The following is a 22,066-nucleotide window of genomic DNA, read 5'->3' as shown; positions in this document are numbered from 1 at the left end:
TGGTGGAAAATGGTATTTTTAGATGGTTATCTGGGCACCATAGTGCTCATTGCCACTAGGTTAGTATAGTGGAAGCTTTTTAATCCCCAAAATATATTCTCTAATATTTTCATGTGGGAAGATAGATAGATATTTCCAGAAGTATTGATACTATTATTGCATTGCTTAGAAAATACTGCCTTGTCTCTGCTGAAACTAATTTCAGAAAGATCATATAAATAAAAATATTTCTGATCTGTTTTATTAAATGTACCATGTAAACAAAAAGCATCATTCTTCCAATAGTGAATACTTCCCAATAAACAGTCAGGGCTAACCTTAAACAAATTACTTAACTTCTAACTCCAATTTCATGCTCTGAGAAATACTTTCTTCATAGGGCTATTAATAACAAAGCTATCATGTACCAAGTATTTCCCGGAAGCCAGACACCTTACATATATTTTCTCATTTAATCCATATAGCATATTTTGAAATAAGTAGTGTTTGATTCATTTTACAAATGAGTAAACTTTCCCAAGGTGACACAGCTAGTTAAGTGACAGAGTCAGTACCATAACCCAGGGCTTGTTGACTCCATGCTTTTAACCCAGAGTATAGGGTGGCAAGTAAATGAGAGAATGAATGTATGGTGTCAGTGCCTGACCAATGGTGTTCGATGAAAAAATAGATGTCAGGTAACAGAAGTGGTCTTGGTAGATCTGTGCTTGGCATTTGGGCTGGGAGGTGGGAGGGCGGACAAGGGAGAGGAGGCTGACCAGCTTTCTGCTTTCCTAGGGTTCCTGGCCTGTTGACACTTCTCTTGCTAATTTCCCATGTTGGTTCTAACCTCTATGTCCACCATGACAGATGTTCTCATGTCAGAGCTCAAGGTCAGCCCTCAAGAGTTCAGGCTGGCACCTTCTGTCACGTCTTTTGAATATGCTCAGCAAGTAGCAGGAGTCCAAAGGCAAGCCCGCTTTGGCCTCTTCCCCTTACATCATGTGTCATTAGCTGCTACACAGCTCTTTGTTCAAAACAAAATTCATAAAACGGACAGATTCATCTTCTAATGTCAGGAGACATCAGAGCCAATTACAGGAAACCTCCAAAAGGCAGGCAGGGTCACTTTTCATAAAATGGGATGAAGAAAAGGAAAATAGTCTTGTCATTAAAAAGGACAAATACATTTTCCTCTCAGCAGGCTCACCCAGGAAAATAGAGAGATTTATATTAGCACATGTTTTATTATGATTGCTTTGAATAATTTCAAATCAAAGCATTTGCCCCTCCATGCAGCCATCCTGTCATTAGCCATTTTAAGCTAGTGAGCAGTATTTCCCACTGTAAGTGATCTCTTTATAATGACAGAAAATTTAGGTATATAGCACAAAGTTTCTACACTCTTTTTTAAGATAACAAATAATTATATACATTGTTTAACATCATCTGGAAAGGAGACTACTTGTTGGTTTGTTTTAATTTGAATTCAGACCTGGAGGATTCTGGGGTCTGGTTATTCTGAGATACACCTAACACGGACTCAAGTTCTTGAGCAAGAGAGGGGCAAATTTAGTTGTGTTTGAGGAAAACCTCCTGCAAAGATTTAGGGGTGTAGCCCCAACACTACTCTTACCTCACACCAACTGTGTGAGAAAGTTTAGGGTCCACGCAGGACTACCCCTCTGCTGACACCAGTTGCAAGTTCATAGGTGGGAAGTATCCCCAAAACCATACTCGGGTTCAGTAATTTGCTAAGACTCACAGAACTCACTGGAATTATTATAGTCATGGTTACAGTTATTATAAGGAAGGGATACAGATTAAAAATCAACCCAGGGAAGAAGCACATAGAGCAGAGTCCAGGTGAAGTACCCAAGTCAAGAGCTTCCATTGTCCTCTCCTTGTGGAGTCAGGATGTGTTACTTTCCCAGCACCAATGTGTGAGAATATGTACAAAATATTTCCAACCAGGGAAACTCACTAGAACCTCTGTGTTCAGGGTTTTTATTGGGCTCCATTATGTAGTCATGATGCATTGCCCAAGTGGCTGAACTCAATCTCCAGTCTCTGGGGGTGACCCACATTCCCCACCCTAACTCACATTGTTGGTCTTTCTGGCATGGCCAGCCCCTACCCTAAATCATATTGTTAGCCTAGGACAAATACCAGACCTCTTTTGAGGCAAGGTTAAATTCTTTACTATACAACTACATTATGTAGGAAGCAGGGCATGAGATTATCATGAGCTATGATAAACATCAAGATAATAATACGATGAGCTACTTGCCAGGTCAAGCATTTTACCAATATTTCATTATCTACTTAACTGAACACAGCCCTACCAACCCTTGAGAGGAGTGCTTTCTCCACCAGCAGCTTTACAAAGCTTCAGTAGTTGGTACAGTTGCTACATGGCACCAATATCTCATTTTACCAATATCTCATTTAGTCCTACCAAATATTCAAGAAGGCAGGTCCACCTAGTAGCTCCAATGTGTAGATGAGGAAACTTGAGGTTTAGAGAGACAAAGTTGCAAAATAGTGTCGTATAGCCAGTGCCTGGGAGAACCTGGCTTAGAGCCCACTGCTGAATGGCTCCAGTGCCCTCCCTATGTGGCCCTCCCAGAGGGCAGGCATGACTACCGTATACACGACTTCAAAGGGCACCTTTCTTATCGACTTCTCTGAGAAGTCAGCCTCCTGGAGCTGAACAGCCCCGCAGCCCCAAGGGAAAGGCCCAGCCTCATAGACTCACTACCTAAGTCAAAAGGGAGGAGCTATTGGTGAAACTTTTCAGAGCAAGAACCTGTGCATATAGATAACTGCAAAAGATGCACAAAGTTAAAATGGCCCCCAAGGGGCGGTTGCTCAACAAAAGGCATAAACTGGACAGGAGTCTGGGGGGAGGAAGATGTGCTTGGGTTACGTTTTAATTGTTAGATTATATATATACGAATAAACGTGTCTATTACAACTAGAAATATGGGACAGAATTGTTGGTTTGTGTTTGACCATGCAGCAACTTAACATTTTTAAGGTTTTCAGATTCTTCTTTCAGTTATTCATAGTGACAGTGTTTAGTCATTCAAGCAGGTTTATTCTTCTATATGGTGCTCTGTCCAAGAATGTAAAATGCATGCTGAACTGTATATGTGTTTTAATGAATGTTTTAAATTCTGGCTGGGATTTATCTAGGGAAGGTGCTCAGATCTGATGCGCTATTTTCTAAGAGGCCAAGAAATCCATAACACAAAGGTATTGGTCAACAGAGTTTAATAGTTGGTATGTAGTTTTTGTATATGGGATTTTAGATATCCTGAAAAGTTCTTTATTTGTTTATCTGCCTATGTGTCTTAACTGTCTGTATGATCAAAGTTAAGCAAACTTGCTATCAATTTTTATATCTGTATGAAGAAGAAAATGTTAGGAATTTTGTTTTCTAAGACACAGCAAGACCACAAGAAGTTTGGATATTTTGGAAAAGTGTACAGTGTAAATGTGCCACCTAAAATCATATATCTTAGCTTCGTGAAAGATGACAACTTATGGGGTGCCTGGGTGGCTCAGTCGGTTAAGTGTCTGCCTTCAGCTCAGGTAATGATCCCAGCGTCCTGGGATTGAGCCCCATGTTGGGCTCTCTGCTCAATGGGGAGTCTGCTTCCCCATCTGCCTCTCCCACTCCCCCCTGCTTATGCTCTCTCTCTTGTTCTGCGCACTCTTGCTCTCTCTCTCAAATAAATCAATAAAATCTTAAAAAAAAAAAGATTACAGCTTAAAAAACCCAGAAAGAGAAGTTTTCTAAGATTTAAGTGATCTGGTGCATGTTAAAAATGGCAGCATATACTGAGACTTTTATTTTCAAATTACAATGTGTAAATGTTTTAATCTCAGAAGAGGTAATAGATTGAGTTCATAATTGGAACTAGAATGTTGTATTTTAATTATCAATGCCAGAAATTTCACTATGAAAAAAATAAACTAAATTTACTCTTAAGAAACCTATCCTGTGTGCAATCATTTCTACACATCTATGCTTTTTTTCTCTCATATTCAACTTAAAGTAACAGCTACCAGAACCTGGTGTGATTATGATTCGCTTTTAGCAGCTTTTAGATATTTTTCCAAAGTTTGGAAAACAGCCAGATGACTGAGCAGATTTTAAAGGTGTTACTGAGCTCTCTTACCTTAATAACCAGATCATACGTTGACTAACTTGTCTAACTCACTAGGGAAGGCACAGTTGAGGAGATGTAAACAAGAGAAGTGCTGAGGGGGGCTGGGTTGGGATGGCAGGGAACAGGTGTGTTCACACAGCCTCCACTCTCCGGTCAAGTCGTGCGATCCAAAGGATCAAGACATGGGTCTGGTCCAGGGTAGAGGCATCAAAGACAAGGCCTGCAGCCTGCCTCTAGGATGGACAAATGTCGTACACTGGCTCCGACGTGATCCAGAGTAAGAGACAGACAGGGATGTGTGGCCAGCGCCCTAGTGAATAATTATGAGGATTCACTTTCCTGAACTTCCTCTATGCTACACTTACACATGGTGAGCTAGCGTGTCGTGGGGGCTGGAAGGGCACAAGGCTGTCGGAGCCCTACGCATTGCTCTCATGTTTTATGCTCATACCTTACATTAGATATTAGTACACATTACTCATACTACCTTTGATCTACAGTGCCCCACGAGATAGTTGTTATAATCCCTATTTGGTAGTAGAGGGATTGAGGTTCAGAGCCATTAACCAAGTTACTTAGTACCACATAGCAGAAGGCAGTCTGGGCTCAAACCCAAGTCTGTTTGCTACCAAGACAAAACATTGTCTGTTATGCTCTTCCCAATCTCACTGTTTCTAATAGTAAAAATGAGTGAAAGCATACAAAACAAAATTGAATCTTCATTATCTATCCATTTTGTATTTCATCCTTACACTCAGGTTCATATTATAATGTGCAATTGGTTGCAGTTCTTTTTGTGAACAATTTATATTTTCATTTCCTTATTAGTGCATTTATTTTGTTCACTTTTCTCATTAAAGAGAATTGTTTTAAGCTCTACGTTCTAATACTAAATTTTAGCTTTTAAAGGTGAGTAATTAAAACCTCCATCAAAAGTTTTTTTTTTTTTTTTTTCCCAGATTCACTTACTAATACTTAAACACTTCCCTTTAGAGTTCTGGTAAAGAAAGACAGCATTATGGTTCCAAATTGTGAGACAAGGAGGAGTCCATTCAAGTAAGGGTCTCACCCTCTGTGTGGGGGCTTTGCTCTTGCTGCGGACTCTCTGTGAAGAGCGTGCTGGGTTCTGTTCTTGCATAAGAACACCATGAAGGATCACACCACCCATGAGAACCTTCAATGAAAATGTCCCAAGAATAATGCAGCTTCTTGTTCCCTGAGCTGAATTTACCTCCGGTGCTGTCTTGCAGTACTATTATTCTTGACTCAGACTACAACTGGGGGTGAACAAGAACACTATGAATCAAAGATCTTTTGTTTTCCAGGCACTGCCATGAATGTGCACCATGGTTCAGTTTTTGTACAAAAGTTTTCTCCTCCTTCATTGAGCATGTATTCACCACCACCAACCTTGCCCCACCCCATGTGTGACCATTGTTACTATGCCTGAAGCTTTAGCAAGTAGTACAGCATAAAACAGTAATTCTTGTAATTAGAGTTTTTTAAGCAATAGAGTTGATTTTAAAGTTTATTTTACATTTCACGAGGGAAGTTCTGTCTTGGGCTTAGATCAGGCAGGGAGACACCAAATCCTTGATACTGACTTGCTAGTGGTGGGACACATCCTCATCCCTAAGCCGCTTTAGGACCAGCATCATTGGGCGCTGGCACCTCCAGGGCACCATGCACACCAGCTGCAGTGTGATGAGCGCCCCCTGGAGTTAGCAGTGGGGCACCCAGCAGGTGAGTTGGGACAGGTAGCCCATGAAAGAGCCTTTAATGAAAAATGTGTGACTCCTGAGGACAATGCCACGATTACAAATCAGAGAGGAAAAATTGTACGGTACTAATGAGTATGAAGCCTGGGGCCTGATTGTCATGAGTCCAGATCCTGGCTGCTCTGTGTGACCTTTCAGGCAAGTTACTTAACTCCTCCTGGCCTTGGTCTTGTCATCTGCAAATAGGGTTAATAGCAATGTCTACTGTATCGGGTTATGATGACGATTAGGTAAGTTAATATTTGTAAAGCATGTAGATACTGCCTGACACAGAGTAAGTATCATAGAAGTTTTTGTTACAAAAATTCAAAAACACTTTCGACTGATCATGTTGGTGCTTAGTAAAATTCAATCTGAATGACGTGATCAAGATTGTCAGTAATTTCTTTCCCTGTTCTTAATTAGTGAAGTAGTTATTGTTGCTAGAATGCTGTTACTTCAAATTAGGGTAACTTTCTTTGCTGCATTGTTCCTAATCCAGAAAAACTGGAAACAACTTAGATGTTTCTTAGTGGGAGACTAGATAAATTGTGGCATATTCAGAAAATATGATAATATACAGTGTTTAAAATAAATGAGTTAGCTCTACATGAAACAATAGGATTACATTTCTAAAACAATGTTAAGCATAAAAAACCACTAGAAGAATGACATCTATAGTGTATACAATAAACTTCCTTTTAAAGTTTAAAAACATACCAAAGGAAGTTATATACTATTTTGGATACAAACATACTATTTTGGATATAAACATAGGTAGAAAATGTATAACAAGAACAGAAACATGAAGGATCCACAACAATATCAAAACAGTGATTTGAGGAAGGAGGGAAGGGAATGAAATCTGGCAAGAGCAGAAAGGGAGCTTCAGTTTTATCTTTAACGTTTTCTTCCTCAAAAAAAAAAAACAAAAACAAAATTTCTGAAGCAAACGTGGCAAAATGTTAACATCTATTAAATCAGGTTGGAGGAACCATGAGAGACTATGGACTCTGAGAAACAAACTGAGGGTTTTGGAGGGGAGGGCAGTGGGGGGATGGGTTAGCCCGGTGATGGGTATTAAAGAGGGCATGTGCTGCATGGAGCACTGAGTGTTATACGAAAACAATGAATCATGGATCACCACATCAAAAATTAATGATGTAATGTATGGTGATTAACATAATAAAATTTTTAAAAAATCAGGTTGGAGGTTACCTTATTATATTATTCTCTAATATTTTTATTTATATTTGAACATATTGATAATAAAGGTAATAATTAACAGAATGCATGTAAATGGCAAACTGTAATTCTAAAGTTTCCACCCATGGATTTTATTACACCTTCTAGTTAATTTAAAAAAAAAAAAGAATTTCAAAACATTAACATACCACCAATTGTGCTGGTGTTTCTTATGCATGGCCCTATTTTATGAGATTTAGGGAGCGGTTTGGCACAAAGGCTGTAAAGAATGCATTTTCATTATTTTAGAAAGAATTTTAATGGCCTATTGTACATCAGTGTTAATGAGAGTCATGTAGATAAATCCCTAAGCGGTCCTTTTTAAGGCTGGATTTTTTTGCTCGGCCAAAAATACAGAAGTGCTCTCTTGCCTTCCTGGATAATTCTGCTGTGCAAGAATATTGTATGTTTTCTGGTGCTTCAAATGAAACAATATGGAACAGTATGGAACATTTATTTAGGGTGTTTTGCTTTGCAGACTTTTTCAGGAGAACAAGAAGGCAACTAATCATTCCTTTGAATCTATGTAATGAATTACACTTTGAATATGTTTTGATTGGTAGAACAAACAGCACCATGACCCAGATTTTCAGTCTTACATCACTGAGATGTGGTTGGTATGCTCTGAGTTTGGCAATTCTCTGTTCATTGTGTAAATTAACTGGGACAATGACCTGTGACTATAGAATTGCAGCTTTGCAGTTAAACATGCCATCGACCTTTTTATGTCCTATGTATAGTATGTCATGTGTAAAATGGTCACAAAATTAATTGTGTCAGATGTTGTCTACATTCTAACTGAAAAACAATTTTCATTGTCTGGAACATGAATGTTTATAGTAAATATATTTTGAGTACCTCAATTTCGATCTATTTAGCATTGCTGAGATTATTAAACATGAAAATTATTCATACATTCTGTATTACTTATTGACCACTCACCATGTACTGCTGGATCCTAGCGATAAAGTGATGACCAAGGCAATGCCACTGTCGTCAAATTGTTAATAATCTAATGAGTAATAGAGTCAAGAAAATAGGTCATTATAATACAGTGAGATAAGTATTATATGTGGGATAAGCAAAGGGTATTAAAGAAGCACACTACAGGGAAATCCAGCCGTAGGAAGACCAAGGAAGGCTCCCTGGTGGTAGAGTCTATGCTGATCGTTCATTTGGAGACTGGAGGAAGAATAGTCCAAGCAGAGGAATCAACATGAAGAAAACCCCAGAGATAAGACAAGGAAAAGCATACTTTAGGCCAGATGTTCAGATGTTTCTTTGGTATTAAGAACCTTCACTACCTTGTGGTTATATCTCTTTGGAATTCCTAGCCCAGGTCATCCTGAGGATAACCACTGGACACCAACCATTTGAAGTCATAAGTTTGATCCTCAGCCCAACGCCCACGCTCCACCTAAAGCCAATTACATCAGAATTTTGAGTGTCTGGTCCCAGACATTGAAATTTTTAAAAAATCTCTGAAGAAGATGTGAATATTCAGTCAGGTTGCAAATCACTAATTTACAAGATAAATCCTGAGAAGTGTGTTGATTGATCAAATGCGTAGGCAGATAAGAAAGGTAGAAATGCTGTGCAAGGGCATTGCCAAAATGAGCTGGCTATAAAGAAATGACCTTGGGGATCACATCCACCAGCTATGAAGCTCAGTGCAAAACACTAAGAAGTGAGACTCATATTCTAGAGCTGACTCTTGACATATTCAGAGAAATAACACTTCACACTTTTTTCAGTTCAATTATTTGTCCATTCCAAAACACTTAGCTAATCCTTACTATACGTCAGTATGCTAAGGGCTATGGATACATATATGAGTAAGACATTGATGTCTTATCATCCCCAAACTCCCAGTTTAGTGAAGAGACAATTTCTAAGTAATCACAATCATGTGAAAGGACTATACAGACTGGGTACACATCGCCCAGGGGCAGTGGCATCAAACAAAATGGTAGAGAATAGCTGAATTTTGAAGGATGAACAGGAATTAGCAATTCACTGAGTCAGAAAGATTTTTAGTGTACTTGGAGCAAAGTTTGTGAGAAGTATGGCACCCAAAATGAGGCTTGAAAACTGGGTTAGCTACCGAAGGTCCAGGGACCTCTCCCTCCTTGTTGCCAACTAGGCACAACCCAGACTCTGACATTCTCTATGTAGCTGGAAAGCTTTGTTTTACAAGTTTCCATAAGGTTGAAAAGGTCTTCACCTCATATCGTTGTCACTGGAATAAGACCAGTGGTATAAATTAGGAGTTCAAAGTTCTGAGAGTGGCTCAGAGACAGGTGAGGATGTAGAGTCTGTTGAAGTTCTTGAGGATCAGCTCAAGCACGGCTATAATACTAAAGGTGTGTGTCACTGGGGTAGCCAACCTCTAAGATGACCTCCAATGATCTCTGCCTCCTGGTATTCACACCCTTACAAAATTCTCTTCCTTGAGGTGGGTTGAACTTCTTGACCCTCCCTTAAAGAAGAGGATAGGGGAGAAGTCCTATTTCTGATAATAAGTTATTTAAAAAACCTGTACTTTCCCTCTCCCCTGCTTTCTTTCTCCCGTTCCCCCCTTCTTTCTGTCTCATTGCTCATCCTGGGTGAAACCAACTGCCATATTTTCAGGGAGGCCCTTGTGATAAGGAGTGAGGCCTGCCAACAGCCATGCTGAGTAAGCTTAGAAGCAGATCCCTCCCCAGTCAGTCCTTCAGATGTGACTATATCCATGGCTGACAACTTGGCAGCAACTTCTGGAGACAGCTTGAATCAGAGACACTCAGTTAAGCTGTGTCCAGATTCTTGACCCACAAAACTAGGAGATAATAGGTGTTTGTTGTTTTAAGCAGCAGTGTTTTAGGATAATTTGTCATGCAGCAATACATAATGAATACAGTCCCCATTCACTCACAGTTTCTGCAGATTCCATATCCTGTATGAAGACCTCACAGGTTGGCTCCAGAGAGCTATTATTATTAACAATCATGCTTTCCCTTTGAGAAATAAGGTTTCTTTCAGGCTTGAAATATGGGAAAATATGGATGAAAAACTAAAGGATTCAAAATCTGTTCTGATGCTATAAGCTTAAGAAGCCAGATGGTGAAGATTATGGTTTGGGGTAATATTCAGACCATGGTCCTACAGCTCTTGTCCATCTGAGAGTGACTCTCTACTTCCTTCCTTTTCCCATCACCCACACCCCACCAGAATATAATGTTCAAAGCATGTAATGTTCAAAGCTGAGCAAGCGCTCAGGATAGCATCTTGGAGTCTAACTGCAGATCTGCTGTCAAGCATAAGCCTTTGTCCATAGGCTACCCTCATTTCATTTCTTTCTATTTTACCACAATACTGAAGTTTAGAATGATTTGGACTTTGTGTGTGTTTATGCAGCCTTTCTAACATACCTTTCCTTTTATTTTTACATTACATACCTTTTTTTCTTCAAATGTTCATGAGAAAATGCCTTTCATGGTGAACTAAAAACCTACCCAGTCTTATTCTGGCATAAAAACCAATTTGAAAGGCCAAAGTCTACAATGAAAACTATTAGCTAAGTAAAAACATGTCAGTCTTTGCCACAATTCAGTTGTTTAATTAAACATTTGTTAAGGAACAGTAAAAAATATATAGTACAACAATATTTTAGAATCCTTCTAAATACACAGTTTATTATGTATTCAGAACCTAATCCATTTCTTCTCATCTTCATAACACAGGAGAAGAAAACCTCCTGGCAATTTTACGACGAAGATGGTGGAAGTATATGATCCTGGGACTCATCGACCTGGAAGCAAATTACCTGGTGGTCAAGGCCTACCAGTACACGACTCTGACCAGTATCCAGGTACTGGCAGCTCTTCTGTCCTTCTCAACCTCCTCGGTGTCCAGATGTAATTTACTTTCAGTATAGTCACCTGGGAATCTAAATACTCCTCTGTAGGTTTTGCAACAAGAGGGAAATTGGGTGTTTAAAAATTAACTGGAGCTTTATTTCTATGTCTTATTAATTTTTCTTAATTCAGATGTAATTAGATGTCTTTTTCCTCTTTGTTCTTAATGGACCATAACAATTGACAATGTAGGAAAATATTTTCTAGCTATGAATACTACCAACTAATCTTATGTCAGTAAAAGAGTTAATAAGCATAAAAACAGAGCTATTTTAAGCACAACTTATAACATTTTAGAACATGTTAATGGACTTTGATTAAGTAATCAGTGCTTAATAATCTTTTCTTTTAGCTTTCTTTAATGAGGAGATTTTGCAACCTGAAGGGACAGAATATTTCCTAAAAGAACAAGATACAAATTCCTAAATATTGTTATTCATGAAGATAGCCACTCTGTCCTCTCTTTCTCCCTCTCTTTTTCTTTCATGCACATGCATGTGTATACACACACACACACACAAACACAATTGCAAGTTTAAACTTCGGTTTTCACAACTTTCACCAGACATCGCTTACATTCTTCATTACACCATAAATAATACACTTGACCATTTTGTTTCATACTCATTTCCCTTTTTATGACAATATTATGAATTTTATAGTCATTCCAAAGCTCTGGGATGAAAACAAAATATTATTCACATATATTATATCTTACTTAGACTAGATGCCACAACAACATTCCTGCCATTCAAATAATTAGCTTAGAAACAACAATAACAAAAATGCAGAATCAAGCAAGCAAACCAACCACCTAAACATATTTAGATTACATATATTGAATGGGAACTTGTTTAAGCTGGAATGAGAAGGGGCTACAGGATTCTTCCTGTATGCCCAAGGAGAGACAGAAAGGATGGTTGTCTACCTACACCCATTGAAGAAAAGTCCAGAGCCCTATTCTAATTGGACCGCAATGACAGCAGGGGAATGCTGTGAGCTAATTGTCTTAAACTTGGACTCCCCAGCCCAATACAGGATGAGATTTCTGATTGGTTTAGACTCATGTTTTTCAGTAGGAGTACTTCTGGCATTTTAGGGGGGATAATTTTTCATGATTTGGGTCCCTTTCCTACATTATTGGTCATTTAATATTCTTAGCTCCTGTCCACTAAATGCTAATAGCATCTTTTTCAGCTTTGTAACAACTAAAAGTGTCCCTGTGGATTTCCAAATGCCCTCTGGCAGGGAGGTACCATCTCTGCTTGAGGGTTCCTGGCTCACCAGTCAGCACTCACTTGTGGAGTCAGGGTGGGATCAATCCCACCAGTCACCTGTCACCCACTGCAGGAGAGGAGAGGTGGATGGATGCTGGAAAATCAGCTGAGTGCCTCCACACTCAACTTCACTCCCACTCAGTTCAACGAGCCCCACAACAGAAACCAATACCTCTTCTGTGCTTCCATGGCACTTTATTTGTTAGCTCTGTCTACACAGTCTGTCTTACCTAAGAATGATGTTTCAATATTCCCACTTACACCACCCAACTGTGAGTGCTTTCACAGCAAGGGTAATTTCTTGTTCACCTTCAAATCTCTAGTACCTACAAGAAAACCCAGCACATGCCAGGTACTCAATAAGTGTTTAAAGAAGTTAATTCAATTGCATTGATTTCCACTATTTGGGGGCACAGAAATTCCCAGCAGTTCTCTACCTAAATGTAGAGGCCTCCAGAATGTCTTTACAGATATGGTGGGAGAAGGAAGAGACAAATGTTAGCTTTGTGGCAGAACTGAGCCCATTAGCCCAGAGCCAAAAGCTATAAATGAGCCTGGGGAGAATGAGGAGGAGACTTTCCCCTTTGAAAATACAGTTGACTTTTTGTGGGTTTTTTTTTCCTTTAAGCATTGAAAAGTCACAACCAATTGTTGGTTTCTTAAAGTTCTACGGAGTTTTGAAAAATTTTTTTCAATTTTCCTTTTTCTTTTTCTTTTTTTTTTTTTTTTTGAACAGTGGCAATTTATTCTTAACAACTGGTCCCCTGGTCTTCGGGTGTTTAGTTCAACCCATGTCATATCCCACCATCCTGATCCATCCTACTACCTCTCTCAGATTAGCTGTTCAGTGCCTATCATAATGTTCTATTCTATGAAAAAGTTTATTTTAATTCTTTAGTGAGAAAGAAAAATAATAATTCTACTGGAATATCAGTTGGTCTTCATTGTAATTTACTGAGCAAGGAATAGTGGAAAGTAAAAAAGCAAGTTGAATCTAACAATTTTAGAATTACTTTGCCACCTACAACAAATAAACCTATTAAATAAAAATAAATGGTCAGAACAGAAGGCATTTGCTCTGGGAACCATGTCTGTACTGCTGTTTAGTAATTTAATTTTGTTTACTCATTGCAAATCAGTATAACTAACAAGTGCCAATAATTTTTCCTTATTTCTATAAATATTAATTCAGCTTATAATATGTGCTTAGCTTTTACTCATATTAATCAATAAAGAAAATATATTAATTAAGCCTCTGAGAAATGAGCTAGTTATTGCAGGTGACATGAAGAGAAATGAATAAGCCTTGCCCTCCAGAAACATATGAATTGATAAAGAGCATAAGAGGCAAAAATCTATTGATAGCAATGCCAAGTATGGCGAGAGAACAGATGCCTAAGTGCTACAGTTTCCAAAGGAGGCAGAGATAATATTTCCAAAGACAAGACACTATCCATTCATATGAGTCTATAAGATTAGATAAAATGTAGAGAGGGTAAAATGTGGGTATAGCTTTGCACAGGGGATGAAGAGCATGACAGAAGCATGGGGGCAGGAAACCCAATGAATATGACTGAAGAGCAATTATTCCAGTTTGATTCATCCGGTCACTTAAAAAATAATTACTGAAAAATTCTAACTTCAGGACATTTTGTTAAGTGGTGAACAAAGTTGCAAGCATAAATAGATACAAGCTGTATTCTCATGGAGCTTCTAGTCAAATAGGGAAAGCAGCATTTGGCCAAGTAATCAAATGAATGGATGTATAGTTATAATGAGGGATAAATGTTGGCCACAGCAACTTCTTTCAAGACACATCTCTAAAGGCAAGGGAAACAAAAGCAAAAATGAACTTTTGGGACTTCATCAAGATAAAAAGCTTCTGCACAGCAAAGGAAACAGTCCACAAAACTAAGAGGCAATGGGAGAGGAATGGGAGAAGATATTTGCAAATGACATTACAAATAAAGGACTGGTATCCAAGATCTATAAAGAACTTATCAAACTCAATACCCAAAAAATAATAATCCAGTCAAGAAATGGGCAGAAGACACATACAGACACTTCTCCAAAGAAGACATACAAATGGCTAACAGACACATGAAAAAATGTTCAACATCACTAGCCATCAGGGAAATGCAAATCAAAACCACAATGAGATACCACCTTACACCAGTTAGAATGACAAAAATTAACAAGACAGGAAACAACAAATGTTGGCAAGGATGTGGAGAAAGGGGAACCCTCTTACACTGTTGGTGGGAGTGCAAGCTGGTATAGCCACTTTGGAAAACAGTGTGGCAGTTCCTCAAAAAGTTAAAAATAGAGCTACCCTATGACCCAGCAATTGCACTACTAGGTGTTTACCCCAAAGATACAGATGTAGTGAAAAGAAGGGGCACATGCACCCTAAGGTTCATAACAGCAGTGTCCACAATAGCCGAACTATGGAAAGAGCTGAGATGTCCTTCAACAGATGAATGGATAAAGAAGATGTGGTTCATATATACAAAGGAATATTACTCAGCCATCAGAAAGGATGAATACCTACCATTTGCATCGAAATAGATGGAACTGGAGGGGATTATGCTAAGTGAAGGAAGTCAAGCAGAGAAAGACAATTATCATATGGTTTCACTCATATGTGGAACATAAGGAATAGTGCAGAGGACCACAGGGGAAGGGAGGGAAAACTGAGTGGGAAGAAATCAGAGAGGGAGACAAACCATGAGAGACTCGACTCCAGGAAACAAACCGAAGGTTACAGAAGGGAGGGGGGTGAGGGGTTGAGGTAACCAGGTGACGGGTATTAAGGAGGGCACATGTGATGAGCCCTGGTTGTTATATGCAATTAATGAACTGTTGAACACTACATCAAAAACTAATCATGTACCATATGTTGGCTAACCGAACATAATAATAAAAAATAAATAGTAAAAATTAAAAAATTAAATAAATAAATAAATAAATAAATAAATAAATAAATGGGAGGAGTGGAAGGAGATCCAAGCAAAGAAGACAATATGTTCAAGGCCCTGAATGAGAAGGGCTGTGGCAAGGATGAGGGTGTAGACAAGTCATGTGACGGGCCTTAGAGAATGAAGAGTGGTACAAGATGGCCTGGAGAAGGAGGCAGGGGCCAGACACTATGAGTCTCAATGGCCAGATCAAGGGTTTGAGTCTTAAGGCTAAGTGCCATGGGAAGCCAAATTTGAGTTTTAAAGAAAACTCAGGCCCTGGTGTAGAGAACATATTGAAGCAGTGGATTCTCTTAAAGGAATCAAGAAAGAGAGCTGAAGAGTTAAGTTGGGGCCATATTGTAGGAGGAAGATGTCAGTACAAAGAGTGTGACTTAATTTTATTGGTGAAAGAGAGCCATGAAAGTTCCTGAGGAAAGAAATGATAGGATGTGACCCAGTAACCCTTTTTCAAAGCACTTCTGTTTTCACAAGACAGTCTCCATTAATAGTTGGCACAGCACCAAATACTTTTGTTTCTTGATTCTTTTAAAAATAGAGACGTAAAGCAAAAAGACCCGAAGAGCCTCTCCTTGCTTTCTCTTCCTGCCCTTTGCGTTCATTCACCAAACTTAGGGTTAAATGTCACAAACAACTGATGCATGAAACTTGAGAGGAAAATATTTTTTCTTTTTTTTTGAAATATATATTTTTGAAATGATTATAGACTCACAGGGAATTGCAAAAATATGTAGAGTTCTTTGCATCATTTACACAGCTTTCCCCAATGGTGACATTTTATATGACTTTAGTGTAATGTCAAAACCAGGATATTGATATTGGTACAATACTGTTAACTAGACTACAGACCTTTTTCAGTTTTCAACCCTTTTTCTTTCACTCGTTTGTGTGTGTGCGTAGTTCTGTGCAATTAGATCCCACGTGTAAGTTTGTGTAAACACTACCACAATCAGAATACAGAACTGCCCCATTACCACAAAGGAACTCCCTTTGCTAACGCTGTGAAGTTGCACCCATCCCACCACCGATCCCTGTCATCTGGCAACCATTAATCTGTTCTCCAGCTATGTGATTTTGTCAGCAGGAGGATGCCATATAAAATGGAATCATGCAGTATTTAACCTTTGGAGATTTTTTTTTTTCCATTAAGCATAATGTCTTTAAGTGCATCCAGATTGTTGCATATATCGATACTTTATTCCTTTTTATTGCAGTGTAGTATTACACGGTATAGATGTACCAGAGTGTGTTTAACCATTCACCTGTGGAGAGACATTTGGGTTGTTTCCACTTTGGACTTTTATAAAGGTGCTATGAACATCTGTGTGCAAGTTTTTGTGTTAACATAAGATTTCATTTCTCTGGGATAGATGCTCAAAAGTGCATCTACTGGGTCATATGGAAATGCCTGTTTGGTTTTAGAAATTGGCAAGCAGTTTTCAGAGCAGTAGCACCATGTTACATACCCGCCAGCAATGTCTGGGAGGCCCAGTTGCTCCCCATCCTTATCAGCACTTGGTGTTACCATTATCTTGTATTTTAGCCATTCCAAAAGGTACATAGTGATATTTCATTGTGGTTTTATTGTGCAAGTCCCTCGGGGTTAATAATGTTGAACATCTTTTGGAAAAAAATGTTTTAACTTTGCCTTCATAGTTGGAAGCTAAAGAAAGTTAACAATGGCAAAAGAGATAACATATTAGGAAAAAGATGATGGAGTAGAGACATAGAAGTGAAGAAACCCAGCTGTTTCCTTTATTAGAAAATGAAGAGATTTATAAGGATTTGTAGGGATTGTATTCTAAAGATACATTTGTGAGTTTGTATCTCTTGACTTGTAGAGAATGAATAGATTGTGCCTGTGACTTTGAGACAGATTAGCAATGACATTTGGATAAATTCTAAAAGCTCTGCTATTTTTATAACTGTGCTGTATGAACCATTTCAGTAGAAATATCAGCTTTACAACTTCTCGCCTAAAGATTATTCATCGTTTTTCAGCCATGTAGTACTAAAATGCAAACAGATGAAACTAGTGCTTCTGTGAAATCAGAAGAAAGCTGGTCTCTTCAAACGTGGTATTTGTAACTAAAATTAACTCACATTGGAAACGATTTGCAGTACTCTTGCTGATAAAGATGCTGAGGGGTCTGTACCTCTAACACATCTCCTGCTCACATAGTGCCTACTTCAGAGCATTTTCCATTCTTCAAGCAGTTTCCATCAGGGGCAAAGGACAAGAAAGAAATCCCTCTGGCCCTACTTAAATATGTAGCAGTTCAAATCATGACTATTCAAGAGATATTTTAAAGTACATTTTAAAGTAAAGCCACTGGAAATAAAAGAAAAATTATTTTCTTTCTGTCCCGCTCCTCTGACTCGGGCATGTTAGGACAGGTTAAAACGGGATGCAGGCCAGCCTCCCCAGTGTGCAGTGATATCCAACCCTGAGACTAATTCTACAAGGCATACACACACAACACATACATGTAACATATGCAACATGCTAACACATACACATGTGACAGTTTGTCTTATTGCTTTACATAACTCTCAGGCCTTTCTGGGTCTTCTCTTTGTCAATTTTCAGTAGGTTATGAGTTAAGTTGTATCAGATACAGAGAAAGGCTAGGTAGTTTATACGTTGTTATGTCTAAAATTTAAGGCATGTGAATAGACTTGCCCTTCAGATGTATTTATTAATTTAAAAATGCCTATGCTGTGGCTAGAGGCTGGGGATACGACTACTAATCAGACCCCAGCCCTGCTGTGGGGCAGTGGGCAGCTATGTTATCGGTTAGGATCCAATACAGTCGTGTGATGAAGAAAGGATGCATTAGTAGTAGCTTTCCTGGAGACAGGAAAGAGGTACCTCTCATCCCCAAGAGTCATGTACCTGTGGTCCCGTAGTCAAGAAGTTATGATACATGAGAAAAGGTCACTAAACTTATTTGTAGCAAACTTGTATTTCCACCATGTGGATGAGCCCAGAGACAAATCCCGCCCATGGACATTAGAAGCAGGTCCATGGGCTTGAGTTTATGATTATGGGCTCAGCTTTTAAGACTTTATTTCCTTCTTACCCATGCTGTTTTACCTGCCCCTGGTGCAAGACTGTGGCAGTTTATGACTATTCAAGAGATATTTTAAAGTACATTTAAAAGCAAAGCTTTAAAAGCAGACAAAGTTCTTACCCTTAAAGGGAATACGATATTCTGAATGTCTTTCAGATTTCTTAGATCTGGACTTTTTATTTTCACAATTGTAGAAATAACTTAAATATGTAGCAGTTCAAATCTAAATTTTGATTGGGCACTACAGGTTTCCTGTCAGCATTTTATCCTGGGAAGAATATAGACCCTTACTCATCACCAGAGAATCACACTAAATCTACCTTCAACCTCTCCTTAGTTCCATTACTATGCCCATCCCTAAGCCTGTCCTTTTTAAGATTTTATTTTATTTATTTGAGAGAGAGAGAGAGAGCACAAGCAGGGGAGAAGGGCAAAAGGAGAGGGACAGACTCCCCATTGAGCAGGGAGCCCGATGCGGGGCTCGATCCCAGGACCCTGGGATTGTGACCTGAGCTGAAGGCAGACGCTTAACCGACTGAGCCACCCAGGCGCCCCTCTAAACCTGTCTTTAAATGTGTTCTGTAGAACTGCTTTCTAGAGAAGAAAGCTTTCACATTCTACCTCCATTGACTTGGAGCCTGGGTGTTCACCCATATGCCGCAGGTAAAGCCACTGGAAAGCAAGAGGAGCACCTCTTTCACTCCCTTCCACTGTACTCTGTAACAGCCATGCTTGCAGGACCAGAAAGCATGCACTGAATCCTGCCTTGACTCTATTTATTTCTTTATCTTCACTTTTCTTATGGTCACTGTCATTTTCTACTTTTTATGATAGTTGTTTTTTTTTTTTTTTTACATATTTCCTCCCTCCTGCATTCTGTAAGGACCTTGAAGGTGGGACCTGTGTACCCGGTATACAGTAAGCACTGAATAAATTTCTGGTGTTTGAATAAATGCAGAAACAATTCATCTTCGTTTCCTTCACAAGATCATGTATACATAGATGCCAAAAAATGTATGAAATATTTGAGTAAATAAGTTAATGCATGAAAAGATGAATTTCTAAAGGTGAGTTATGTTTGGGGTAGGACAACACAGTGACCTTTAGTTGTTTTATCATCAGTAAGTTCATTTATTCATACAGGACTCAGATATGAAACTCTAAATACCTTTGGAGTATTCTACTATGCTCTGGGGATGTAGAAATGATGAAAAAACTGTCCCAGCTCTCAAGAAGCTCAAGTGTTATAGGCATTGCCTCAATACAGATTCACTCGTGCTATACTTAGATGTTCAAAGCATCTACACCTTCTTTATAATCCTATAATTTATCTAATCTTTCTAGTGAAACTTCCCCTCAAATGCCCAAAAGCTGGCTAAGTAGCAGTAGATGGAGGGGGGAAGTCTGATTTCATATAAAGATTACTAATGTCTTCCAGTTAAACATTTTCTTTGGATAGTTGAGTTGCTTTTGGACAAGTGCTCAGCCTCTCAGAAGTCCCTTCTTCCATACTCACTTCTGAGATGGCGTGTGGGTGGGTCTGTAGTGTGGCCTTGGGCCTATGTTGGTCCCTTGGCTGCTCTTCACTGTAGGACAGCCCTCCCATTGTTGGGTGTTGGGTGTGCACTTTCTGGATTGGATATGGAGCTCCTCCTCATTTCTGTGCCTGGCATTTTGCTGGCCTCTGCTGTTCACTCTGCCCCCCAGTGGTCTCCCTCTCCTTGCTGACTGGCCCTCTGATCCTCACTGACGCTGTGGCCTCCAGGTATCTGGCCGTGAATGTGTTTGGTCTCCAGCCTTGGTGGCCCCTGCCAGATGGAACCCCTCACCCCACCCCAGGTAAGCCAGCCTACACCCCTTTGCAGAGCACTCAGACTTCTGGCAAAACAGGAGCCCCAGAAAAGACTTCTGGGGAACTAGAGTGCTCTCTGCTAATGACACTTCACCTCTCATCATTCTCTGATGTGGCCTCTTCAGGTTGATGTGGCTGTCCCAAAAGGAAACCAGTGCTTTGCTTTCAATTTCCTCTCTAACTATCTAGCATTCTTTCTCCCCCTGAGACTTCAATCCAGACAGGACACCTCTGGGCACCTATGAGTCAACACTCACTTCTCCGATGTTAATTTTCTTTTCTCTTCCCACAGTCCATGGTGGGAGAGACAAGCACTCCCTCCGCCCCCGGCCCCCGCTCTTCCTCTCTATCATGGACTTCCTTGTCTCACATCCTCCTTCTGGGACACCAGACCTCCCAGTTCGGTCCTAAAGTAGAAAAGAGCAACCTTCCACATTCTGGAAGAAACCCTGACGTACTTGGTAATATCAATTCTTTATATGTTGGAGGGAGAATTACAGAATTTAGAATCCCTTCTCTGTCATTGAAACTCACTCTAGACCTTTCTTTGTTAAAAATGTCAGGAGGGGCACCTGGGTGGCTCAGTCATTAAGCATCTGCCTTCGGCTCAGGTCCTGATCCCAGGGTCCTGGGATCGAGCCCTGCATGGGGCTTCCTGCTCAGCGGGAAGCCTGCTTCTCCCACTCCCCCTGCTTGTGTTCCCTCTCTCGCTGTCTCTCTCTCCATCAAATAAATAAATAAAACCTTTAAAAAAAAAAAGATCTCAGGAGAGTCAGCTTGGTGTTTGAAAGCTAATGAATGACCTCTCTGTTCTATAAAGGACCCGCTCTCTTTCTCTTCGTGGCTCAGTTTAACAGGTAGAAGGCTGTATGGGGCATGATTGATGGTGGAAAATTAAATTTCCAGAAAACTTTATCCTACTTTTCTGGAAAACAGATGTATAGACAAATCACAGTGCAGCGTAAACAGTAGTAAAATGGAGCTATGCACAAATGCTATGAGATTACAGAGAGAAGGGACTGGATCCACCAGTGACAGAGAGGACTCTCCAGAGGAGACATTTTGTTGGGGTCTATAAACCTAGACTTTACTGACAGCATGAATCCCACAGTAAAACAGGGCCACTTGGTTCCCTGGTGATTGTCAGCTCCAATGGCTCATGTAGACAGGTTATAAATAAGTGAGATGCCCTTATCTGTTTGTTCTCTGTCTGAGCATCCGTTTTCCCACTTCTAGGAATTTAAAAACCTGCCTGCTGGTGTGGTCCTGTGTATGCACACGTTACGTTGCATGCAGTGCTCCTTGTCCCCCACAGCCCCAGCAACAATAATGCAAAAAACAATAACAACAATAATTGTATTGTTCTGATCCTGCCACCACCTCCAACCCCTTCCTCAGTGAAGTTCCCCTGTCGTTCCTGCAGACGGAGTTTCACTGGTCTTCCAGCATTCTCAGACTTGTCTGAGATCCATGTGACAGTGTCCTAGGCCAAGCTAGGACACCCACTGCTTTAGCCATGCCTCCAGCATGTGGTAGATGCTCAAAAAATACCAGTCCTTTTACTCAAATATTTTCCACTTCGTGTATTCTTTCCATTGATCCAATTTAAGAAAAAAATTTAAAAGATACATGTTACCTAAACCAGTCCGTCCTTTCACACCCTCTCACTCTTGGACAGCAAATTGAAGAAAAGCAATGAAAAATTGTAGAGTTGCATGCAAACCATTCTAGGTGAAAGACCTTGCTTGAGACACAAGGAGAAGGTTAGGAAACCTACATTCCAATTAGATTTGCCACTGATTGATTACTGTGTTACCTCACGTAAGACCT

The 22,066-nt window shown here is 39.7% G+C and overlaps 1 protein-coding gene across 1 annotated transcript in view; it reads left to right on the top strand.

Annotated features, from left to right (window-relative positions):
• Window positions 1–22,066, top strand: part of SLC35F1 (solute carrier family 35 member F1) — a 385,119-nt gene that overhangs the window by 300,302 nt on the left and 62,751 nt on the right. Inside the window, exon 3 of the mRNA XM_021693480.1 lies at window positions 10,882–11,009. Within this exon, the coding sequence (XP_021549155.1) occupies window positions 10,882–11,009 (128 nt within the window). The remainder of the gene's footprint in view (window positions 1–10,881; window positions 11,010–22,066) is intronic.

Source organism: Neomonachus schauinslandi, chromosome 8 (genome assembly GCF_002201575.2).
Source record: "Neomonachus schauinslandi chromosome 8, ASM220157v2, whole genome shotgun sequence".
Lineage (NCBI taxonomy): Eukaryota > Metazoa > Chordata > Mammalia > Carnivora > Phocidae > Neomonachus > Neomonachus schauinslandi.
Note: the sequence above shows the minus strand (reverse complement) of the source record. Positions and strands in the feature narration are given on the sequence as shown.